The sequence below is a fragment of the Brassica rapa genome, chromosome A07, assembly GCF_000309985.2.
Source record: "Brassica rapa cultivar Chiifu-401-42 chromosome A07, CAAS_Brap_v3.01, whole genome shotgun sequence".
In the NCBI taxonomy this organism is placed as follows: Eukaryota; Viridiplantae; Streptophyta; class Magnoliopsida; order Brassicales; family Brassicaceae; genus Brassica; species Brassica rapa.
In genome coordinates this window covers 7,322,476-7,347,018 of record NC_024801.2, presented here as the reverse complement: position 1 = coordinate 7,347,018, position 24,543 = coordinate 7,322,476, and the positions used below count along the sequence as shown (strand labels likewise).

Sequence of the window (24,543 nt, the reverse complement as noted above, 5' to 3'; positions counted from 1 at the left end):
CTGAGGCAGTCTCCTCGCCGTCATCAAGTACCCAACTGTCAGGGATGTTGTCGGGGTCTTCCTTGAACATTTGTTCAAGCATCTCATCTCCGCAAGAAAGAGTTTCTTCATGAAGGGAAAATCGGGTTATTTTGGGGCATTTTGGGGAAGAGGGGAAGGTAGTAGGAGAATGTAGGGAGTTACTGGCATCAACAGGAACACGAGGTGGGGGATCGTGTAGGAGGTCATCGTCTCCAAAAAGAGAGAATGAAGGGATTTTGGATGAGGCCGTAGAAGGGGGTCGAAACTGGTTGAGGTCGTGTTTTATAGGTTGATTTGGTGTGGTAAAGGGTAATGGATTCTCATCCACTTGACTAGCTGGCTGGGTGACGGGTTTGGCTTGGAAGATGACAAACATATTCATTCCTAGGTGAGCATCCAGGTGGAGAAAGAAAAAGCGAAGAGAACCGTCGTTTGTCATAATAACTGGCGGTGTTGTTAGTCCGGTGACAAGCTCTTTCGTGTTAGGAGGCCAGTAACTCAATACAGGGAGATACACGGTCTCCGTTGAAGTAAAGAACTCCTTCGTAACGTTGGATTCTAACTCTGACAATGTCATACCAGCGCGTACAGGGACAATCCTGGACATCTTGTCCTTATCGATGGCGAAGTTCCAACCACCGTCGCCGGAAGACCAGGCGCCAGGTATTACCATGCAGTGAGTCGACATGGTGGACCCTGCAAGAATAAAAAATTACTTGACCTAAACGTTAACATGGATTAATTTGTTAATTAAATTTTTTAAACTAACCACGCAAAAAAAAATCAGATGTTTTAAAAAAAAAATCTCCTATACGGCGATGGCAATAGCGATTTACTAGGGCTTCATGGATTTGCAAGGTTGGGATCCCGGAGATCAATGGTTACTACGGGGCAATTGGAAGGTTTTAAGGTACAATCAGAAGGCAGATCTACATCCCTATGACGTTTTCTTTGGTGGATGGAAGCTAAAAGGGGTCGACTCTCGAACGAATCTTTGGAGTTTAGGAAAGTTTCATCCGATAAGGCGAGGAGAATCAAAGGGATCTTCAATATCGTTCCGGTTAAGGGAGTTCCCTTCACGCATCCTCCAATCACGAGATCTCGCTCTCATTAAAGCGAGATCGCAAGTTCTAAGTGGTTCAAGGTTTAAGGGGCGTCGAATGGATATTATAGGGTCGGCTTTACAAGGGAAATGGCGACACATGAGGCGATCTTGGCTTTTCAGGATCTCACGACGCTGGGATTCTGGGGCGGGAGGCACGGTTTGGTGGGGTTTAGTGGATTGGCAAAGAGTGTATCAGGGGAATGAAAAGGAATTGCTTTTGTTTCTGCAAGAGAACAAAAGGGAACTGCTTTTGTTTTGTTTTTTGGCTCATCGGGTGAGTCTCTTCACGGTTACTTTGCAGGTTTATTTGGGAAATTTAGGGATGCTTGGTTTGTATGGAGGTATATTCTGGAATTCGTGGGAAAGATGGATCAGAGACAGATACAACAATACCACTACTGCTTGTTTTTTTCTTAATATTATTTTGGTATGGAGTGTAAAAATAAACAGATCAGTTAGGGTGTTGGAGATGGTAGTAGAGGATATAATATTCTTGGTATCAAAGTGGTATGAACAAATGATAGATTTATTTGGATTCTCATATCTTGAAGTGAACTCCAGGGAGAAGCATTATACGTATACTAAGATGAGGCTTGGTGTGGGAGAGTTGATAATATAATTTAATATCATTGTCTGGTCAGGAAATTTTGTTGTTGTTAGTTTGAAATCTTTAAGCTTTAGTTTGAAAGCGGTTTCTCTTATTAGAGAGTCCTGGAGGTATTGGAGTTTATGGTTATTGAAATATAAATTGAACTTGGCTGGTTTAAATAATAAACATATGTGGCCGGAATGGATTCGTGGTGAGGTTTGGTTATGGATACAATGGTATACTAATTGGAATCAGCATGTGGGATTGCGACAATGTGAGCGAGGGTTTGGCAGGTGTGTGTGGAGGTGTAGCATTGGTTGGTTTCTGGGTGGCATCACACCTAAGCCTTTCCGCTTGAAAATATATTTTTTTATATGAAAATACTAAGCTGGAATTGCAGAGGACTTGGAAGTCATTGGACCATAAGTTATTTACGGGAAATACGGCAAAAACATAAACCAGACTTTTTGTTTTTATTGGAAACGAAACAGGATTTTGAATTTGTTCAGAAATTTCAATCTCACTTTGGATACGATAGCCTGGTTACGGTGGATCCGAATGGGAGGAGTGATGGTTTAGCTCTTTTTTATAACAATGAGTATCAAGTAAAGATTCTTTACTCTAGCAATAGAATGATTGATATTGAAGCAGTGAGCAATGGAAAACAAGTTTTCCTTACCTTTGTTTATGGAGATCCGGTTCAAGAGCTAAGAGAACATGTATGGGAAAGATTGACTAGGTATGGACTCGCAAGGTCTGATCCTTGGTTTATAATTGGTGATCTAAATGAAATTACCGGGAATCATGAAAAGGATGGAGGGCCTTTACGAAGTGCAACCTCTTTTATTCCTTTTAATAATATGATAAGGAACAGTGGTTTATTGGAATTCCCAGCTCGTGGTAACAAAATGTCATGGCAAGGACGAAGAGGTAAAGGGAAAGGAGCTTTTACAGTCAGATGCCGACTGGATAGAGCCTTGGCTAATGAGAAATGGCATACACTTTTCCCATACTCTTATACAGAATATTTGCGGCTGGTGGGCTCAGATCATCGACCTGTGGTAGCTTTTTTAGAAGATAAATTAACAAGAAGGAGAAGAGGACAGTTCAGGTTTGATAAGCGATGGATTGGCCAAGAGGGACTCATGGAATCAATTGTATCGGGTTGGACAGAAAATCAGGAAGGATCATCAGCAGATTTTATTACTAAGATTAATAATTGTCGGCATGAAATATCTTCAAGGCGAAAAAACAACCAACCATATGGAAAGGACAAAATTCAGGATCTCCAAAAGGCACTGGAAGAAGTACAAACAGATGACAATAGAACACAAGAGGATATTATTGACATTTCCAAGAAATTACAAGAGGCATATAAGGATGAGGAGGAATACTGGCATCAGAAGAGTAGGAATATGTGGCATTCATCTGGGGATCTTAATACTAAGTTTTATCATGCTTTGACAAAGCAACGTCAGATCCGAAATAAAATAGTGGGTCTCTATGATGAGGCGGGTAATTGGGTTACAGAAGAAAATGGTGTGGAAAAGGTGGCGGTAGATTACTTTGATGGTTTGTTTAGTTCAACTAACCCAGTGGAGTTTGATAGTTTTTTGGAGGAGATAGGACCATCAATTTCCCCACAGATGAATCTTATGCTACTGCGAGTAGCAACGGAGGAAGAAGTCCGTCAAGCTTTATTCATGATGCATCCAGAGAAGGCGCCAGGCCCAGATGGAATGATGGCTCTCTTCTTTCCGCACTCCTGGAATGTCATTAAAAAGGATGTGGTTGAGTTGGTAAATAATTTCTTGGTTACAGGAAATATGGATTCACGGTTGAACATAACTAATATCTGCATGATACCAAAAATAGAAAGACCTACAAGGATGACGGAACTGAGACCGATAAGTCTATGTAACGTTGGTTATAAGATTATCTCGAAAGTGTTGTGCCAAAGGTTGAAGAATTGTCTTCTCCATCTAATTTCAGAAACACAATCGGCTTTTGTGGCAGGAAGGTTAATATCGGATAATATTCTTATTGCACAGGAAATGTTCCATGGTTTGCGAACCAACAAATCCTGTCAAAATAAGTTTATGGCAATTAAAACGGATATGAGTAAGGCATATGATCGGGTAGAGTGGGATTTTATCGAGGCTCTTCTTCAAAAAATGGGATTTGATTCTCATTGGGTTAAATTAATGCGAGGATGTATATCTTCAGTTCAATATAGAGTTCTTCTTAATGGGCAACCGAGAGGCCTTATAATACCTCAGCGGGGATTACGTCAAGGAGATCCATTATCTCTTTATTTATTTATTATGTATACTGAGGCTTTAATCACGAATATAAAAAAAGCGGAGCGGGAGAAACATTTAACTGGTATGAAGGTAGCAAGAGCGTGTCCACCAGTTTCTCATTTGCTATTTGCAGATGATAGTTTGTTCTTCTGTAAGACAAACAAATAAGAGTGTCAGACTATTCTTAGGATACTAAAGGAGTATGAGACTGTATCAGGACAACAAATCAACTTTCAGAAATCTTCAATTCAATTTGGACATAAAATTGAGGAATCCAATAGGCAAGAGTTGAGAGATATTTTGGGGATTCAGAACCTAGGAGGTATGGGTTCTTATTTAGGTTTGCCAGAAAGTTTAGGGGGATCTAAGGTTCAAGTGTTTGGTTTTGTACAAGATCGTCTGAATAATAGGGTGAATGGCTGGACTCTTCGATTTTTTACAAAAGGGGGAAAAGAGGTGATTATTAAGTCGGTTATCACGGCTTTGCCAAATCATGTGATGTCGGTGTATCGATTACCGAAAGCTATAGTGAAGACGTTAACGAGTGCAGTAGCTCAGTTCTGGTGGAGCCCAGGAGGAAGTACAAGGGGTATGTATTGGAAATCATGGGATACATTTTGTGCCCATAAGGATAATGGTGGGCTAGGTTTCAAGGATTTGACGGATTTTAATACAGCAATGTTGGGAAAGCAGCTGTGGAGGCTGATTGAGAAGCCAAATTCTCTTTTCTCGCGAATCTTCAAAGGACGGTACTACATGAATGCTTCACCCCTGGAACCGATTCGCTCATATTCCCCGTCGTATGGCTGGAGGAGTATTATCTCTGCTAGATCTCTGGTTTGTAAAGGACTAATTAAAAGGGTTGGAACAGGGTCATCTATCTCAGTATGGAATGACCTCTGGCTCCCATCCACCCGCCCGAGACCAGCAAACAAAAATTTTCACGATAGCTACCCGGACCTCACATTGGATTCCCTCATTCATCAGGAATCCCGAACATGGAATTTACAGACAATTAGGACTTTGGTGGAACCCAATGATGCAAAAATGATTGAAAGTCTCGCTCTGAGTAGAAATCTGTTGGAGGATAGAAATGGATGGCATTTCACTGAAAATGGAAGATACACGGTACAATCAGGGTATCAAATTGAAAGGATATATCCTGATAAGGAGAAACAACCAGAATTTTATGGACCCAACATGGATATTCTTAAGGCATTCTGCTGGAAAGTGAAGTGTCCTCCAAAGTTAAGGCATTTTCTATGGCAGTTGTTGACAGGTTGTATAGCAGTGACCAAAAAATTAAAATCACGTGGAATACAAAGAGATACAAGATGTGCAAGGTGTGGTGATCCGGAGGAATCAATAAATCATGTGTTTTTTGAATGTCCTCCGGCACGACAAGTGTGGGCACTATCTAAGATTCCATCGAACCCAAATATTTTCCCTTGGGCTCGATATTTACTAATATGGATCATCTGTTTTGGAGAGTTAATCCAAAAATGGAGGATCATCAGTTTGCATGGATTCTATGGTACATTTGGAAGGGTCGGAATAATAAAGTTTTTAGTAATATTGATGTTGACCCGAGAGAAACGCTAAACTTAGCTGAATTGGAATCAACACTTTGGGCGGATGCACAAATTGTTAATGATTCCAGGATGGCCCCTGAAGCGCAGTTCAGAGTTAACTCACAGACTACAGGAAGATGGTGTTTCATTGACGGTTCTTGGAAAGACAAGGATTCTTTCTCAGGACAAGGCTGGTTCAGCACGCTTCCGGAGTTTGAGGGTTTGTTAGGGGCAAGGAATGTAAGGGCAAGTCTTTCACCTCTTCATGCGGAGTTGGAGGCTCTAATTTGGGCAATGGAGTGTATGAAGAACTTACGACAGTACCGGGTCACATTTGCAACGGATTGTTCTCAATTGGTGAAGATGGTTTCGGAACCAGAAGAATGGCCGGCATTTGAAAGCTACCTGGATGACATTAAGTTTTTGAGAAGAAGCTTTACCAACTCAGAGATTGTTCATGTTCCAAGGACGGAAAACATAAAGGCGGATCGCTTGGCACGTAGTGCTCGGACACAACCGTCTTTCGTCGTACACATGGATGCGGAGTTACCACATTGGTTTACAGAGTCTAAATGAGTCTGTAAATTTTCTTGCTGTCAAAAAAAAAAAAAAAAAAAAAAAAACTAACCACGAGTTTAGAAGTTGATATTTGTGGCCAAATAGATACAAAAGTGCTGATTGTGGTGAGATTGTTCTTCCTCAAAAAAGAAAAATAGAAAGAAAACGAGGAAGATGAAGATGTGGGGAACTTGGTAAAATCTGGACCGCACAAATGAAAAGTCAAATTGTTAATCTAAAGATTGAAAATTTTGACAGATATCTGTCTTGTCATATATGGCAGAAACATTATGGGCCGTCCGATGGTGAGGGAGATGTGCGGTGGTGAGCGGTTCCCGCCCTTCTACTTGTTGGGTCTTTTTGACTAGTAGTTAGAGATGGACTAAATTAGTTAGAAACAAGTGGAGAAAAGAGAGCTTGTTAGAAGAAACTGCCCTAGTAGCTGAAAGTGACCCAAAGTATTAATAGAAATTTGTAAACTACCTTAGAGTTTAATTTTCTCTAAAAAAAAAAAAAAAAGAGATAAAAAAAAAGTGTCAAAAATGCAAATTGTTTTACTTCAAGGGTAGTTTAGGAAATTGGGAAAAGTTCGGGTATACATGTTTCTGTCTTGAAGGCAAAGTTTTCTTGTATTCCTCCTCAGTCTTCAATAGATCGCAAAGGGTTTTAGTGAATCGAAGGTCGAGAAGAAAGATGAGCAGAGGAAGCGGCGGAGGATACGATCGCCACATCACAATATTCTCGCCGGAAGGGCGTCTCTTCCAAGTCGAATATGCATTCAAAGCCGTGAAAGCAGCTGGAATCACATCCATCGGTGTTCGAGGAAAAGATTCAGTATGCGTCGTTACCCAGAAGAAAGTTCCCGTAAGTTCCCCTTTCGTTTTGTTTCTTTCAACTGCGAAGAGCTTGCTTAGGTCGTAGATCTACGGCACCAGATGATTTGGGGATCTTTCGATTTGTGTTTGTTTGCAGGACAAGCTTCTAGATCAGTCAAGCGTATCTCACCTTTTCCCTGTCACCAAGTACCTTGGCTTGTTAGCCACTGGCATGACAGGTTTGTATCCATCCATCCATCTCTACGGGCTTCTCTTTTGAGTGTTTTGTCTAAACTATAATGGAATGTTGCAGCTGATTCAAGGTCTTTGGTCACGCAAGCAAGGAATGAGGCAGCTGAGTTTAGGTTCCAATACGGATACGAGATGCCTGCCGACATCCTTGCTAAATGGTATACTCTCCCTTTTCCTCTCTATGTGTAACTAAAATTTTACTAACCATGAACGTTTGTGCTGACAGGATTGCAGACAAGTCACAGGTTTACACTCAACATGCTTACATGAGACCTCTTGGTGTAGGTAAGTTTCCAATCTCTTTGCATCATATCTAACTAGAGATTTAGGACTCATTCTTGTTTTCCTTTAGTTGCCATGGTGCTGGGTATGGACGAAGAGAGAGGACCCCTGCTTTACAAGTGCGACCCAGCTGGTCACTTTTACGGTCACAAGGTAATGCCACTCTTCAGGCATATTGATATCTAGACTACTCCTATCTACATGATTACTGTAACTCATCTATAATTCATTGTATCTGACAATAGATTGTACTGAGTGAGATAAGCTATCAATGTTTATATTATTTTAGTTACATTAGATGGTAGATATGTTACATCATGTTAGATGTTTTTCTTCCCTGGTGGAATAATAGACTTGGTATGATGCAGGCAACTAGTGCAGGTATGAAAGAGCAAGAAGCAATCAATTTCCTGGAGAAGAAAATGAAAGAAAACCCTGCCTTCACTTATGACGAAACAGTGCAGGTAGTAAATTCACTGCTGGTCCTCCTCTTTTTAGAGTTTTAGATGGGGAAACACAGCATCTGTTGCTATCTAGATTTGGTTAATTATATTTGACTTTTGAGTTATTCTCAATTCTTTTGTAGACTGCCATATCCGCTCTGCAATCTGTTCTTCAAGAAGACTTCAAGGCAACTGAGATTGAGGTATCAGTTCCTCACTCCTTTTTGTATTCAGGAATAGAAGAGCTGCATCATGTCAATGTATGTTTGTTAAAGCTTGTGAAAGTCATGTTCATGGCCTTGTTTTGGTTTCGCAGGTTGGAGTTGTGAGAGCTGATAACCCCATCTTCCGTTCCCTTGAAACAGAGGAGATCGAGGAGCATTTAACTGCCATTAGCGAACGCGACTGATAACTTTGAATCAATCAGACTTTGCATTCTCTTCCTTTTGCTTTCAAATCTTTCTAAGAACATTCACATCTCAGATAAAACTTGTTTCCATGAGTGTTATGAATCTTGTGGTTTCCGTTTGAACCTTTGCTTTCTCAGATCATCTTCATATTATTTGGCATGTATGGTTGTCAAATTAAGTTCCAATCACCAACAACACAGGGCTAAGAGTACAAAAGTTTAATTATACGAGTAATAATCTATATAACACCTTAGTAATGATTTTTGAACTATTACAAAACAAAATATGTAAAAATATTTACAGAGTCGAGTAACTATTTAATAAAAACGACATAATAGTCTTCAAACCACCGTACATGGAACACCATGCACATTACACAGATTGAGTATAGAAAAGAGTAAGTTGCAGATGATGCCAGTGATGAACCGATCAACAACTTGTAGATTCACCATAGATATAGTCAAGAACCGCGATTACTCCGAAAACGAAAGCTTTATCAACATTAGCTTTTGTCACCACCGAGTATATATCTTTGTTTCCACTCCATTCTTTTACCTGAGCGATCGCACTTCCGGTTGAATCCACGATGCTACAATCCCTATCCGGGAAAGACCCTCTCACATCAAAGTAGCAGTTCCCCGGTTGGACCAAGATGCGGATGGAACCGGTTATGGAGAAACAAGATTGCTTAGGATCTCTCAATGTGAAAACCGGTTTAGGGCTTCCTTGATAGTCGTAACTATAGCCTCTCCACTTGTTATGAATGCTTAGAGCCTGCACCATTCCTCCCTACACCATCAAACACATGAGACTTGTAAAAAAAGTACAACAAGATTCCACAACACAACTCCAAATCAACTTTTTCCATCTAGTGGAATATCTATTAAGAGGGTTGCTTTAACTTGACGCACCACTTCTTTAATATATCGATTCGTGTATATCTGTTAAGAGGGATGGCGCACAAATGCGTGTCTAGTAACCAAAAAAAAAGTTTTTGATAGGTCCCTTAATTAATATTATACTACAATTTTTGGGTTCAATGTTAAAGCAATTCATGTAGTATATTGCTATTTTATTTATTTTGAACTCCATTTTCATAGACTTAAATCTATCACATTCTACAAAAAGTAGATTAATTTGTTTTTTAATGACATCAGTTTTATCTATATAAAAAGTTGTTTTCCTATTGGGACGTTATGTACGTGGAAAATATAGAAATAGTCCATATGTATGTCAGAGCATTTCTAATCCCATTCTATTTTCCACTTTAAAATAGAGTTAGTAAAAAATGCTCCAATGGTAATAGAGTGAAAAATAGGTTTACTCTAAAATAGAGTACCATTGGAGCAAACTCAAACTCTATTATAAAGTTACTCTATTTTAGAGTAAAAAATAGAGTAAGCCATTGGAAATGGTCTAAGACCTATAACTAATGGCTGAGAAAACACACATCTGGCCGGTTGGGGAGCCAATTTGTACCGCCTACGCTTGACCTGTAACCCGAGTATCCATTGTCAGCAGCATCGATTTGGGTTGGTACTTTTATCTACTGTCGAGAAAGCTTGGGTTTGTTTGGTTGACGTCCTCCTCCAGTAGTGTTCTGGGGTGGGAACCAGACACCTCCGTTGCAGCTGATTGGAGCCACTTCGGTGAATGCTCGACTGAACTCTCCTTCAAGCTTTTCTCTTACTTCTTCACGATTGCTCCAGTTATAGCAAGAAGCGCTTCGGACAGGGAGTCTCATATTGTTGTCTCTTGTTCTATTATGTCATATTAACTTCAAGCATTTTATTGATAGAAGCTTGGACTTAATAATCTAGGTTTTTAGGAGTTTTTTAAAATTTTTTGCGACTCCTTAAAATCAAATGGCTGTCTCAGCAGACTGTGGTTTCAGATTCATTTTGTAACCGAACCTTCATTACTAGTAATGACATTTACAATTTAGCAAAAAAGAAAACACACATCGGCTTCATAAAACACAAATATATTTTCACTAGTCATTGTTTGTTAAGCTCTTGCTGTCTTGCATAACTGTCTATAAGTCTACATTACCTGTCTTTCAAAAGCTTATAATCTATTCAATCATTAAATTCACTTAAAGACATAAATTAATCATTTGGGTTGGTCTATAATCGAGATTTCATGGGAAAAAGTTGAAAGTTCAGCATCACAAATTTGGCATAATAATAATAATAAAAAGTTACCTTTTTATGGATGAGAAGCAAATCAGCACCATCACCATCTCTAAGAACTAACTCTCCTCTGGTGCCAAGAACTCCACAACCGTCAACCTTGAAAATAGTCTTCTCTCTACAATCTGTGACCACGAAGCCACCGCCGTTAACCACGTGTGGCCTTCGTCTCACCACCATCACCTCCTCCGTCGAAGAAAAATGCAATTTACTCACCACAGCTTTCATTTTCCTTAATAATTTTACGAACAAACTAAAGTTTTGGATTTTCTATCATATATATATAGTCGTATATCATGCATGGGTTACCTTTCTCATTCACTTTCTTGACTTTAAAGAAAGCAAAAAAAGAACAAGAAGAAATGGTCCATAACTGGTCAGTTTTTCAAATGTTTGGCAACGTACGGTTTGACTTTTAAGCACCACGTCTCAACATAATACCTTTTTTGCTGGTATTGAGTCTCAAAATATTCTTACTATTGGAGTATATATATTACTGTAAGTTCGTCGAAATAGCAAATACTCTTATTAGTATCCAGTAAATACTTGACGCGTGGGGGGAACTGAATAATAAATCATAGAATGTTTCTTGAGTCAAAATCTCCAAAACCTAAAATCTGAAATAACTTGTTAATAAAAAGTAAATGAAGGAATATATGAGAAATTTAGTAACATGCCAATTCGTGTGGGAGATTGATTTCTTGTAAAATAGGAGGACTCTTGTGTGCAAGTCAATACCCTCTTTTTTATCTTCTTATATTCTCTCTTAACCATATCCTTTTTTTTTTCTTTTCTAAAAAAACTTACTTCCCTTAATTAGTAAGGAACCTCTCATTTTCTTTCAGCCACTAAATAATTGTTCATAAACGGTATATAATAACGGAAAATTGGGCATATAGCCACACAAAAAAACATAATTCACATACTAGCTATTTAACCTACTAAATATATACACGCCGTCATATATACATATTATTATTATTATTACTGTAATATCACTTGCATCAACCAGCGCAACCTGCTTAAAAAAATTATTATTAACCCCCAAAAGTAAATCGTGGTTACCGTCGATGGTTTGCTCCATCTCTTCGAATCCACCGTTTTGTTCTATATCGTCGTCAGCGTCGGATCGTCGGTCTTTTCTAAGTTTATTCCTTCTGAAATCGTCCACCGCCACCATTGTTCCCAATTCTGAAATTGATTGAGAAAAAACATTATTACAGATCCAAACAGTGAGGGAGCAACCCAAACATATTTTCCTTCACATCGACGCTTCATCTCACGCCGCTGCTTCGTTGTTACAGTACTTTTCTTTTGTCTCTGTGAATTACCTAAAGTTGATCGAAGAAGATGAACAATTTTTGTTATTGTGTTCTATTCTATATGTATAGAATGTAAAACAATCCGTATTTATATTTTACTGTGTGATATATTCTATTACTATACTGTTTTAGCAAGCTCCATTCTATTTGACGGTTAATAAAAAAATAAATATTTTGTTTAGAAATATAGTTTGTAATTTTTTTAACTTCTCAATATCATTACTTGTTTTGAACTTATAAAAATTATACTATGATCGTTACATAATATTATGTATTTTTTTGATTTTAACATTTGAGTTTAAGGTTTATATTTGAGTTTGGGTTTAGTAACTAAAATTAAGAGTTTAATATTTAGAAGGTGGGGTATGGTCAGGATTATCATTAACTTCTTCTATGCAATCATAGACATTTCATGATTAAGAGTTTATATTTGGATAATAGTTTAGTAATTAGAGTTTAAATTTTTGTAATTGGTTGAATGATTTTTAAATTATATTTTTAAAATTACTTTTAGAAAGAAAAAATTTCTTAATTTTTGTGCATTAAACCAAAACATGATGTATTGCGAAACAGATGAAATACTATATAACATTTCCGTCATCATTGACGTTGCCACCGTTAGAAGAGTTTTTAATACATCATCATTACAGTTACTGCACATGTTGGCTTCATGTGATCATTTATTGAGCGCATGTTCTCCACTCATGTCTCCACTAATGATGGATGTCACATTACTTTTCTTGTTGCTTGACAGTTGACAATTACATAAGAACAGTTGAAAAACAATAATACGCGGAATACATAAATTATAACATCAACGTTTTTTTCCTTGACAACGTTTTTTTCTTCTACACATCCCACAATACACTCAAACCAAATCAAACAAAACATGAACGATTCACATTGCTTATGGCTCAGGATGTGTTTTTGTTTAGCAGAAACCCAGCCAATTTTAGGAACTGAAATTTCCCCCAACGGTGATTAAACTTAAAAGTAGAAAACATCGCTAGGGATGTTCGATTTGTGTGTTTTGTAATCAAAACCGGTTCCATGAGAATGCCACGGGACTTCTTACTTGGTGTTGCGGATTGCTCCAAGTGATGGATCCAAACTCAGCCTTGTTCGTCAAACTCACTCCCTTTTTGCTTACAAACGTGACAGTGTACCTCTTCTTCTCTCCCACGCTTCGGAACGAAAGCTTCGATGGTTTAACCGATATCCCAACACTAGGAGCTCCATTAACTACCACCTTGTAAACCGAGTTGGGTGCACCCACGTTGGTTACCTCCCTGGTGTAGCGCACAACCCTTTTGCCACCAAACAAAACCGAGAAACTTGGGTAGTTGAGCTGCCCAGGATTAGAGAACTTCTTGGAGCAGTTAACACTTGGTCGCTTCACAATCGCCACAATGTGATCTACAGTGTAGTCGAGAGAGCACAAGAACCTGATGTATTCCTCAGTGGAGATGTCGTAGACAAGACCCGGCGAGAGAGCCTTTTGAGGATCTACGTGGCCCGAGCCGTGAGCGTGTGGGTTGGAGAGGCTGTTATCTGCAGCATCACGGAGAGGAGAGTTGGTGTTGTCAAGATTGTAAGCTGTGGTCATGAGCGCTGACTTGATGGCGCTTGGACTCCACTCAGGGTGAGCTGCTTTCAAAAGACCGGCTAAACCACTGATGTGTGGGCATGACATGGACGTACCTAACAAACATCAAACCCCTTTCCATGTTAAAAAAACAAAATAAATTTCCAAAACTCCCTCTTGATAATATCAATAAATAAAATATGTATGTTGATCTTTTCTTCATGGCCATATAGATAGATAATCAGTAATTGAAACGCAAAGGCCGTGAAGTACCTACCTGACATGATGTTGAACTGGGTCCTCCTCGAGTCCTTGTCAAGACCAGTAGGACCAATAGCATCAGACCAACCAGCCAAAATGTTAACTCCAGGACCAATGACGTCAGGTTTCAAGATCTCTGGAGTTACAGTGTTTGGACCTCTAGAGCTAAACGCAGCAACAACAGGAGAAGGACGAACATCAAGAACCGTTCCTTTAAAAACAAGAAGAGCGGTTGGATTCGAATCCGATTTGATGTATTCTCTGAGGAGATCACCTGTCTTCTTCCCGACAGCAATGGCGGGAAGCAAATGACTGTCGGCAACAAGCTCCTCACCACTGGCCGCAGTGTTGGCCATTATCATCCCCAAACCTCCAGCGTCTCTGACAACAGCTCCTTTCTCAACACGAGCGTTCACTCCTCTGTCACAGACAACGATTTTGCCACGCACGGTGGTGGGATCGAGGGAGGCAGGGAGGCAGAGATTACTGGAGCTGCTGTTCCCTTTGTTGTAAACCAGTTCCAGCGGTTTCGTCCCCATCCCTTCTCCGCTGTAAAGGGAAACTCCGACGAGGCGTTTCCCGTTCCCGAGATTCGCGTAGGCAGGGAAGTCACGATCTAGAGTCCCGGCTCCGACAGTCATGACCCACGGCGCGACGTTGGCAACTGAAGATCTAGTGGGGCCGCTGTTTCCGGCTGAGCAAGAGACGAAGACGCCTTTCTCCATAGCGGAAAAGGATCCGATCGCGATGGTGTCACGGTAGTAAGGAGCTGATCCGCCGCCGAGGGAGAGAGAAAGCACATCGACGCCGTCTAGAATGGCTCGATCCATGGCGGCGAGGATGTCAGATCCGAAACAGCCGCTACTCCAACAGACCTTGTAAGTGGCCACACGAGCTCCCGTCGCCATCCCTCTCGCCGTACCGGCGGCGTAACCGAGGAAACTGGCGTTCGTAACGGCGGATCCAGCGGCTGTACTGGAAGTATGAGTTCCATGTCCGTCGACGTCACGGGGAGAAACAGACTCACGCTTGGTCGAGAAACCGCCGCCTGAAGACATCTGAAAGCCTTTGGAGAAGCTTCTAGCTCCGACCAGCTTCTTGTTACACAACTTCGGATCGAAGTCGGGTCCAGATTCACACTCTCCTTTCCACTTGGACGGAATCTCTGGCATCCCGTAATCGTCATAACTCTTGGATTCAGGCCACACACCAGTATCCAACACTCCAATTATCACACCGTTAGAGGCGTGGCCACTGTACCCTGAAGCAACACCAAACTCGGAGTTGAGACCCAGGAACTCCGGAGTTCGTGTCGTGTCAAGCGTGTACACAGGATCCTCGAACACATCCAGGATTGACTCGGACCTGAGGAGGGATTCCGCTTCGTCGGTGTCCAGGAAAGCGGAGAAGCCATTGAAGGAGGTTGTGTACGTGTAGAGGAGAGGGGATTCAGATTCCGATTGTGACTGTGACTGTGGATCGGTGGAGATGGATTGAAGTTGCGAGGTGTACCAATCGTGATGAGTTGAGAAAGATTCCGGTTTATCCGAGTGTTTAACGCGGACGATGTAGGTGCGTTTGGCTTCTGCTGAATAAAGGAGGAAGAGGAAGATGAGTGTGATGATGGTAATGGGAGAAGCCATGATGACTGTATAGAGAAAGAGAGTGAAGAGACGAGAATGAAATATAACAAGGAGAAAGGAGTGTTTGGGAATTTTAAAAAAATAATACTAGGAAAAAGCGAGCCACGTTGGGGTCGTGTGACCGTTAGAATAATGACGGAAATGCCATCGTCGGTGCGTTTTTCGAAAGAGTGTGGGGGAACAGCTGGAGACACGATACGTGTTAAAGGGCACTCATTGCCTCTGTTTTGTTGGGCCCATCCTTTCTTTATTGGTCTTCTCAACGTTCTTTTCGTTTCCTTTTATTTTTATTTTTTTTCTTTAAATTAGCATATTAATATCACAATTTACACACTCCAAGTTTTTTTTGTTTCTAATGAATTTTGAAAATTAATAACACAGCGTTTTCAAGAAAATTACAAAGATAGATCACAATCAATACATTTAACAAAAAAAGTCAAGACGATGACACTTTTTTTTTCAGAACCGAAAAAACTTGATAAAACATAACAAAACAACAATAAAATCGCATAAGTAAAACCAAAACAGATTTGTCAGGTTATAACTATAAAGATCAAAACTCAAAATGTTAAAATAGTCATCAATAATTTGAAAACATTTTCCAAAAAGACAAAAAAGCTGAAAAGCACTGAACAAAGAAGTTAAAACATAAGACCATTAAAAAATGTCACTCAATTTGTTTTTATAATTTGCTTTAAAATAAAGTAATTCTATTACAAAATAATTTTTACTCTAATGATGTTATTCTATTTTAAAATATAATATAGAATTACTTTTTTACTCAGAAAACTTATCTTATAATAGAATCACTATATGTATATATATTTTTTTGACAACAATCGACTATTTTGTTACTCAAACTTGAAGTATCATAGATATCCAAGTCGGAAAAAACAACAACTAATGAAACAAAGATCTATATTAAAAGATCGAGTAGTCCTAGCTAAAGAATCAACAATTTTGTTTTGCTCTCTTAAAGTATAAGATATCTTGAAGTCCAAAAAGTATACATAAAGAGTCTGAATCACCTCCAATTCCGTTGCGAAGTTTGACCAAGCTTGTGATTCCTTTATCATTGCAATTAGATCTTTGCAATCCCTCCCAAAATGCTGGCAAGTCGAATGTTGGAGCATGCTTTCCATAGCCCAACTCATTGCTTCTAGTTTTGTATGCAAAGCAACCTCTCGCCGTCTCACGTTTTGTGTCCCCATAAGTTGGATCTTCCCTGAACAATCCTTCCAAACCCCATTTACATCCATTAGATTGCGCTATAGAGGTCCATGACCCATCCACCTTATAAATATTACCCAAGCTGAAGACTTATGGTTTCATAATAAGTTGCACCTGTGGAGACGTTGGTATTGCCTCATTTGCATTAGACCAAACCTGACACTCACGTTCTGCATATCTGACAAGTTCCAAAGAGTCCCTATCTATTCCTCTAAATAGTTTATCGTTTCAAGCCTTCTAGATATACAAAATTATCTAGGATAAGGATCCATATCCAATTCTGGTTCCAATATGATGTTTCCTCCAAACAAAAGTAATCCATATTGGCATATATGCTCGATAGCGGGAATCTGTCAAGGCTAGATGGGAGTTGTTGAGAGAGACCAAACTTGTAAAACCGGTTGACATTCAAAGATTGCATGAGTAACATTTTCTTCTGGTTCTCCCCATCTTGGACAATAATTATTGTCTTGTGTTTCAGCAGACCAGATTCCTCTTGACCGCCATATGTCATGTCATCAGTTGCCAAATAAGGTGTCATATCTTCTGAGGTGCTTTTATTTTCCAAGGAAATGCTTGAAGTTTGGTTATACTGGGCTCCAAAACATCCTTTTCTTCATCATTTTTCAGTATATTTCGAGCCACCTAGTAACCAGATTTAACTATGTATTGACCGTTCTTAGTATAACGCCAACATAATGTATCACGACGATAAGTAGGCTTATGGCCAAACTCTAGATCATCGGTATGTCCACGTGATCTACATACTGTTCTAGTAGCCCAACATCCCACTCCTTTGATTCAACATTAATAAGATCACTAACCATCATATCTGGATGTAGAACTGGGGTCATTTCTGGATGCAGAACTGGGGCCATAGGGCAAGCTGATAATAGAGAAAATTATAGAAGAAAAAATAGAATGGCATTGGAGATGTATATCCAAAAAGTCGATAAGATTGAATAAATAAAATTTTTCTCAAGCACTACCAAACCAATATTACATTGCCATTGCTAAAGAAGGATGAACTGAAAAGGAATACAAAAACTCTATCTAGAAGAAGATCAAATGGAACAAGGGATGAGGAAGCGGCAAGATGAAAACAATATAACTCAACAGAATTATCATACACTTTGAGCCGAACTCCAACCTTCTGATCGAAAACAAAATCAAATCCCTAACTAGCTGAGAAAACAACCCAAATCAGACCTTTAACATACATCATCATTAAAGTCAAGAGGATGATAACAAAACAGAGAAACCGATCACAACCCGAGACAAGAACTAGTAAAACAACTGCTTTCTAATTATCTTTAACAATATATGATTAAATTGTATAATAAACAAAAAACAGAACATAAGTTTTCTCAATGATCTCATCAATTCTAAATTATATAGTTACTATTAAGAATATTCAATTTAATAATTTTCTCATCCAAACATATATGGATGTTATAACAGTAAATGTGAGTGATATACAGTAAAATAATAGGTGTTGAACTGAGCTTGTCCTTGATGACGTTGAAAGCGTTTGTTTCGGGTATTGTCCAAGTAAATGTACCTGTTCGAATGCAATCTGTAAGTGGGGCCATAATAGAGCTGAAGTGTGGAACAAAATAACGGGAAAAAGATGCCAAACCATGATAACTTTGATTCTCTGAAAGTGTTGTAGCTTGTGTCCACGTTTGTATTGCTGAAACTTTGTATGTATCGATGAAACCTGAGAAGAACCAAATGAGCACTTATTTAACAAAATTTGTTATTTTGGTGAAGCCATGCAGGGTGATAGGAATGTGGGTGTTCTTTGTCCTGTAGTTTTAACTTTCGAGCGACATATGTGGCAATTACGTTCTCTCAGCTCCCTGTAAACAATGAATTTGCAAACTCTTCCTGCAGCTGTACAACGAGATTCAAAATAGAGCGTAAATGAGTATGTTTAGGCAGTGCATGTAGTGTTAGATCGCCGTAACATCAAAGAGACCCTTGAATCAGCTTATAATTCCCCGCTGACTCATCATATATTGGTGTTTGATTTTCATCTTGAAACTCAAGTTCCACATCGCGACTAAATTCATCGAGCAAGAGTTCTCCCATCAATTACGTTTTTGTCACACAGATTTCAGGTGACCCGGTTCACCACAAGGGAAACAACGAAGGGTTCCAGCTCTATTTGTGCAGTTAGGTTTGTTTGGTACTACGGCTATCTAAGGTGGAACTGTGGCTGTCTCTGATGATGTTGTATTAACGGTGGATGTTTGACTACGTGGTTGCCGTGAATTAATCCAAATGGAAAAGTTGAACTTGTTTGAGATTTAACGGTTAATGCTTGTTGATGAGCTTCTGCAACATTTAAAGGATGAAATAGATTTAACGTGTTTAATCTGAATTTCGTATCTTCTAGATCAATACAGTTTAAGAGTAGGAGGAGTTTAGTGGAATATTCTCTTAAACGGCTACCTTGTCGTAGATTTTATAAATTTTGGAGCCTTAGAGCATCATAGTTGTAAGGTATAAACGTTTTCATTATATGCTTCTTCAATTTGTCCCACAAATCAATCTTAAAATTTTCCAAGCGAAGTTTTGAAGCTTTTAGTTGAGATCACCAAGCGACTGCTCTATTTAGGAATCTCATTGCTAACACTAGGACACAACGCTCAAGAGGGACGTGTTTGAATTCTAAGAAATCGTCGACCGTGGTGATCCAATTGAGTAGTTTGTCTGCAACTTGACTACCATGAATCTCTGGGATTTCGAATTTGAAACTATGCTCCCATTGTTCCATGTTATTCTGAACGTTTTGTGCTCCACCTTGGTTTCTACCAGTAACTGCCAACAGGTTTGTTTCTTATAATCATCGGAGTCAACATTGTGATTGTGCTTAGCTGTTGGAGCTGTGTCACGGTTGGCTACCAATGCTTGTATAGCTAGGGTTGGATGGGTTATCAGTTCTTGCATCTGAGTTAAAGTTTGTTGCTTGATCTCTGCTTGTGTTTATTTGTGTGTGCGCGATATGGTGGTGGAAGTGATGTTTTGCTCTGATACCAACCAGATGGCGGGTAACAACGATGACATCTTGATCTAGCGTTTGTTACCTTCTTACGTCGATTAAGTTAATCAAATCGAAAGTTAAGGAAAATAGAAAGCTTTCTGGTTCTTATTAATAAAAAAATCTGTGTATCTTAATGCCAATGGCAAATCCCTATATATAGTGATTCATTCTCAAAGTTACAAACGACTTAGGATAATTATCTATAATATACAAAGGCAAACTAGAACATTAACAATTATTTAATGAGAGAATAATGAAAACAAAGAAAAGGAAATATTATAGAGACAGACATCAAGATTGTGGAGGCGTAGATGCTGTTACATCATGAGGGAATCAAACTTTCCATGATAAGGCCTCAGCGTTTGGGTTCAAATCGGGTATTTTGGATTTTCATATTTTCGGGTTTACTTTTTTAGGTTTCATTCTAATATTTTATTGGTATGAATCGGGTTCGGATAATAAAACTTCTGGTTCAGTTCAAATTTTTATTGCATCCTAAAATCTATAAAAAAATCCTATATTGTTCGGATTCGGGTTATATTGGTTAGGTTCGGATATATCCAAAATAAAAAAACAAAAATTTAAAGAAAAACATAAAAAAAAAACTTAAATTGAATAGAAATTAATTCAACACACATCAAACTGATAAAATAAAAATAAAATGTTAAATCTTGCACGAAAACAAATATTGTTTGTAAACAATATGCATATTACCTTATAGAAAGAGTAGACTAATTATTTAAACGAGCAAATTATGAAAAACTTATTTATAACTGATTATGCATTTAAGGTATTCATTTAAATTCAAATATTTATTCTTATACATCGTATCAACATAAACACTGAACTGATTATTTAAATACTTATATATATATATACATATCAGCTATTAATTTATGATTTTTGGGTTACCCGTTTGGTTAATAACACTTTGTGTTCAGATACGTTTTGTACCACCCTACAAGATCTGTTTGAATATTTTTTATATTTCGGATCAGATAATGGGTCCGGTTTTTTAGTTTGGGTTTGATTCAGACCACAGGTTTTGGATTTTATGCCCATCCCTATTACATGCAAAGGCCATTAGCGGTTAACATTCAGTCCATTGAGAACATGTTTTGGCTCAATGGTGCATCCCAAGTTTTCTATATCAATTAGTGAAAATTTATCATGTCCATCTTCCAAGTATTAGTCACGAGGGTTAATCAAATCACTGACTTGTAAGGCATGGTAATTACCTTGATATTTTTCTTCTTTGCCGTCGAGACCAAAAATCTGTGGACTAGTCCATATTGAGATGGAAAGTCATGTTCCCACTATTTTAATTAATCCTTTTTAACAAGAGATGGATCGGAGGTGATACTTCACCATCCAAAATGGTAATGATTAAATAGGATCCAAAGGGTTTGAGTTCCAATTATATGCAGTCAATATTTTGGAAACAAATGCCAGTTGTGTTTTTGAAACTAAATATGGCAAAATATTTGACACAATATTTTGATATTATTTTATATCCAATATTGTAAAGATTGATTAGGCTTACCTAAGTCATACGAATTGGTCCCGCCGTTCAAACTAATATTTGTCATTGCTTATCAAATTTCCCATTCTGAGAAAATTATTAATCCTTTTTACCATTTATTTTTAAAAACAGACCACAAATGCCGAAAGAATAAGGATATCGTTCCATCTGGTCTGGGTGCTTTTTACGAATGCATTTTATAGAAAGCTAGTCTCACCCCTCCTCGTGTTCTCAATGCAGAATTTGTCATTGATCTTTCGTTATCAAGGTTTGTACCTTACACAGAAACTCATAAAATTATGCTGGATCAGTTGTTTTGAAAAGGTCTTGAAAATTATTGGGGTCAAAATCGGTCACAACAGAATCAATGTCTGAAAGTCCGTAAAAATCGGCATGAACGTTTTTTAAACAAGTAATCTTCGTAAAGAAATCTTTACGAAGAGCCTTGCGGTAAAATCTTGTTCAAATATCAATCGAACCACTAAACACGAGCTGTCCCAAGGCAACGGAAACGTACCCAAACCAGCTACGGATAGGTTCGAGTATGACGATCGGAACACGGACATACCAAGCTCAGTCACTACGCGACTACCGCACATGCACACTATCCGGTCGCTACGTAGCTACCGAGCTCGAGCCAAGCTCGGTCGCTACGTAGCGACCGAGCTCTTCCGAAACGTCGATATGACACTAGTCCATGCATTCTCGTCTATCCTTTGATGCTATCTCCCGAAGACCGTAGCGAACCCATTTCATGTTTTCCGCCATTCTCAGTCATCAATCAAACTTTGCGGTAAAAACCGCGGAAAGTTTGTTCTTTATCGAAAGAAGCCGTAATAAACACTTCAAGTTAGAAGACGGCCCAAAGGGACCTAAGACATAACTTGAGGCCCAACTTACGATTTCTTAATCAACAGCCCATAAGCCGCATGATGGTTTACGCTTGGTTCGCAAGGAAAGATAAATGTCAAGTTTTCGCGGATAAATACAAAATTCTGAAGATAATTACGAAGATCGAAAAAAATAGAATATCTCCATTTTTATGCTATGACGGCTTAAGGGCAGAAGAAGAAAAGCGTAAACCGACCTAGGAGCGAGTATATAAGGAGTCCTAGGCGAGAGACATGGAGGGAGACTTTTTCAGAGCAAATAGGTAACTTTCCGTTTTTGTTATTTCGAGCTGCGACTCAATTAGGTTTAGCCGTCTTAGGGTTGCTAGAACTATGAATCTCGCCGACAGCTCTCGAGCCGGCTTATACCTTGTTGTAAACGCTCATACGTAAATTCAGAATAAGACTTCTCTTTGCTCTCTTTTTACGATTTTTATATTTTGTCGTTGTTATCTCGTGTTCTTATTGCTTAGCGTGTGGTATTAGCAGATATCCAGGACCTCTGGGAAATTAGGGTTTTCCTAGTTTCCTAATTCAGACGGAAATCGACAGTGCAAATTTCGGTTCTCACAAAAATATTTAACTGGCAAACTTCCAATCTCTGCCTCTGTTCGACACCCAGTCCCCCGCATTGTTTTGTAGACCAATAATTCTATTTTGGATATGTTTTACTTAGTTAATGCATGATAAAGTTTCGTATTTTGGTCCCTCTTGTGTCCCACATATTTTTCAGAAACCAAAAAGAGATTTTGGATATAATATTGATGACATAAGTTTTGAATTTCCATATTTAGGTCATATTTGTATAGGAAATGAAAAATAAAATGACATCAAATCATCTAGTGAAAAAACATACAAGTGATATTAAGAATAAACGAAAAGTCATATAAAAATGAAACTTAAGGTGAATCAATCAAAACAAACAAGATTAGGAAAATTTGCCAATCATCTTCATTCATGAAAATAAACTTTTGTTAAGAATATTCCTCTTTTAATCCAAAAATCGATCTTTTTATCAGAAGAAACATACAAATAACATAACATGTTATTTTTTGAAGCACTGCCGAATTCACCAGACCAAAAACATGACAAAATCTATCATTTTGAACAGTTTAGAATGTTAACAATGTTCACCAGTGTTACTCACATATCATTTTCAAACATTTATATCTGTTGGAGTAGGATTTATCATATAAATCAGGCTCAGTAAAGGCCCAAAATAACAGATCGAAATCATTAGGTTAGGATGAATCAACTTAATCAAACCAGGACGAAGCTATTAATGCCAAACGAGCATTAGATTTGGAAAAATCTACATTATAACGAGATACTTTGCTCACTCTTCAGCGCGCCATGTTAGCTTTTTGTGGATATTAAAAACTGTGAAAAAGTGTCAAACCCATGACTCAAACCCGGATTATTGAGATATAAATACCAATATTTATACCACTAAACTAAAAGATACTTTGTACATTGATGGCCGCAACTAATATATATTTATGAAAGTCGGAACCCTTGCTTTCTTCGGCTTCCTCTGAGGGTCGGGCCTACAAGTGTATAATGAGTTTTATTTTTAAATGAGATTCATCACGTAATATGAAAAAAACTCAAGTTTGCAACAATTATAGTTTTCTCATATTGTAAACCGTCATCGTTTAACATGAGTTAGGGTTCTTTTCATCATTGTCTCAGACAAGTTTGAGTTACAGAGTTGCGTTGTGTGCCTGTTCGTAATCTATTTTTCACCGGTGAACTCTTCATCTCTCCATCTTATATCGCTTGATCATAAATGTTCCTGATTTGTATCCCCTCTGTAAACCCTATATATATGATTTTCATCTTTGATGAACCCAATCTGCATCTCCACAAAACTCATTGATTCCTCTTAACTTTAACCATCTTCCAGAAAATGTCTCTCTCTGCCTCTCCAGTTCCTCAAACCAGCGTTCCCGGCGTCCATCACTCAATCTTCGGGTTTCTCCATATTGGTCGTAGTAGTCAGAGCACAATCTCTGGCCTCCTCTGCTTCTGGGATTCTCTGAATTTCAAGAAAGACAGTGAGTTTATGGGAATCACGGTTTTATTTCTTGATGAAAAGGTAAGTTAATCTTCTTTATCACACTTCTTTAACATGATTGTTTTTAATTGATTTCCTGATTCTTTGTTGAATAATATTATTTTCAGATTCCGTGATTCATGGGTTTATTCCCGCCGGACGTGCTAATCATTACATGTTATCTTTGAAAGCCGGTTCTATTGTGAAAATCGATCATTTTGAGGTTGCTAGGTGCTCAAGCATGTACAAGATAATTGATCATCCATTCCTCATTCGTTTCATCTAACCAACTATTATTGATGAAGTCATCACCGGTGCTCATGAGATCAATCTCCAGTCATTATTAGACTGTTCGACAATCTCCAAGTTATTGTGAACACAAACCTAGAACTCCAAGGTATATTATCAAATTGCATATTGGTTTATATTATGTTTCGATATCAT

General features: G+C 38.5%; 3 protein-coding genes across 3 annotated transcripts; 1 reads left to right on the top strand and 2 right to left on the bottom strand.

The window, feature by feature from the left end:
* Positions 1-6,749: 6,749 nt before the first annotated feature.
* LOC103828507 (proteasome subunit alpha type-6-B) lies at positions 6,750-8,527 on the top strand. The gene is made up of 8 exons (XM_009104107.3): positions 6,750-7,011; positions 7,120-7,201; positions 7,276-7,372; positions 7,441-7,499; positions 7,567-7,649; positions 7,865-7,960; positions 8,083-8,142; positions 8,256-8,527. Exons 1-8 carry the CDS (start codon positions 6,841-6,843, stop codon positions 8,346-8,348), a joined length of 741 nt encoding a protein of 246 aa, XP_009102355.1. The 5' UTR covers positions 6,750-6,840; the 3' UTR covers positions 8,349-8,527.
* Positions 8,528-8,588: 61 nt separating this feature from the next.
* LOC103828509 (protein LURP-one-related 6) lies at positions 8,589-12,388 on the bottom strand. The gene is made up of 2 exons (XM_009104108.3): positions 10,554-12,388; positions 8,589-9,138 (listed from the first exon to the last, which is right to left on the bottom strand). The coding sequence occupies exons 1-2, from the start codon at positions 10,767-10,769 to the stop codon at positions 8,779-8,781; spliced, it is 576 nt and encodes a 191-aa protein (XP_009102356.1). The 5' UTR covers positions 10,770-12,388; the 3' UTR covers positions 8,589-8,778.
* A 236-nt stretch (positions 12,389-12,624) lies between these two features.
* Positions 12,625-15,408, bottom strand: LOC103828506 (subtilisin-like protease SBT1.8). The gene is made up of 2 exons (XM_009104106.3): positions 13,726-15,408; positions 12,625-13,564 (listed from the first exon to the last, which is right to left on the bottom strand). Exons 1-2 carry the CDS (start codon positions 15,350-15,352, stop codon positions 12,900-12,902), a joined length of 2,292 nt encoding a protein of 763 aa, XP_009102354.1. The 5' UTR covers positions 15,353-15,408; the 3' UTR covers positions 12,625-12,899.
* Between the last annotated feature and the right edge of the window lie 9,135 nt (positions 15,409-24,543).

Excerpts from the sequence above, each read along its gene's own strand:
- LOC103828509 (XM_009104108.3), bottom strand. The coding sequence starts at position 10,769 with ATGAAAGCTGTGGTGAGTAAATTGCATTTTTCTTCGACGGAGGAGGTG. Across the intron at positions 9,139-10,553 it reads TGCTTCTCATCCATAAAAAG|GGAGGAATGGTGCAGGCTCT; the intron begins GTAACTTTTTAT and ends TTGATGGTGTAG.
- LOC103828506 (XM_009104106.3), bottom strand. The coding sequence starts at position 15,352 with ATGGCTTCTCCCATTACCATCATCACACTCATCTTCCTCTTCCTCCTT. Across the intron at positions 13,565-13,725 it reads CCAGTTCAACATCATGTCAG|GTACGTCCATGTCATGCCCA; the intron begins GTAGGTACTTCA and ends GATGTTTGTTAG.
- LOC103828507 (XM_009104107.3), top strand. The coding sequence starts at position 6,841 with ATGAGCAGAGGAAGCGGCGGAGGATACGATCGCCACATCACAATATTC. Across the intron at positions 7,202-7,275 it reads GTTAGCCACTGGCATGACAG|CTGATTCAAGGTCTTTGGTC; the intron begins GTTTGTATCCAT and ends GGAATGTTGCAG. Across the intron at positions 7,650-7,864 it reads GTCACTTTTACGGTCACAAG|GCAACTAGTGCAGGTATGAA; the intron begins GTAATGCCACTC and ends GGTATGATGCAG.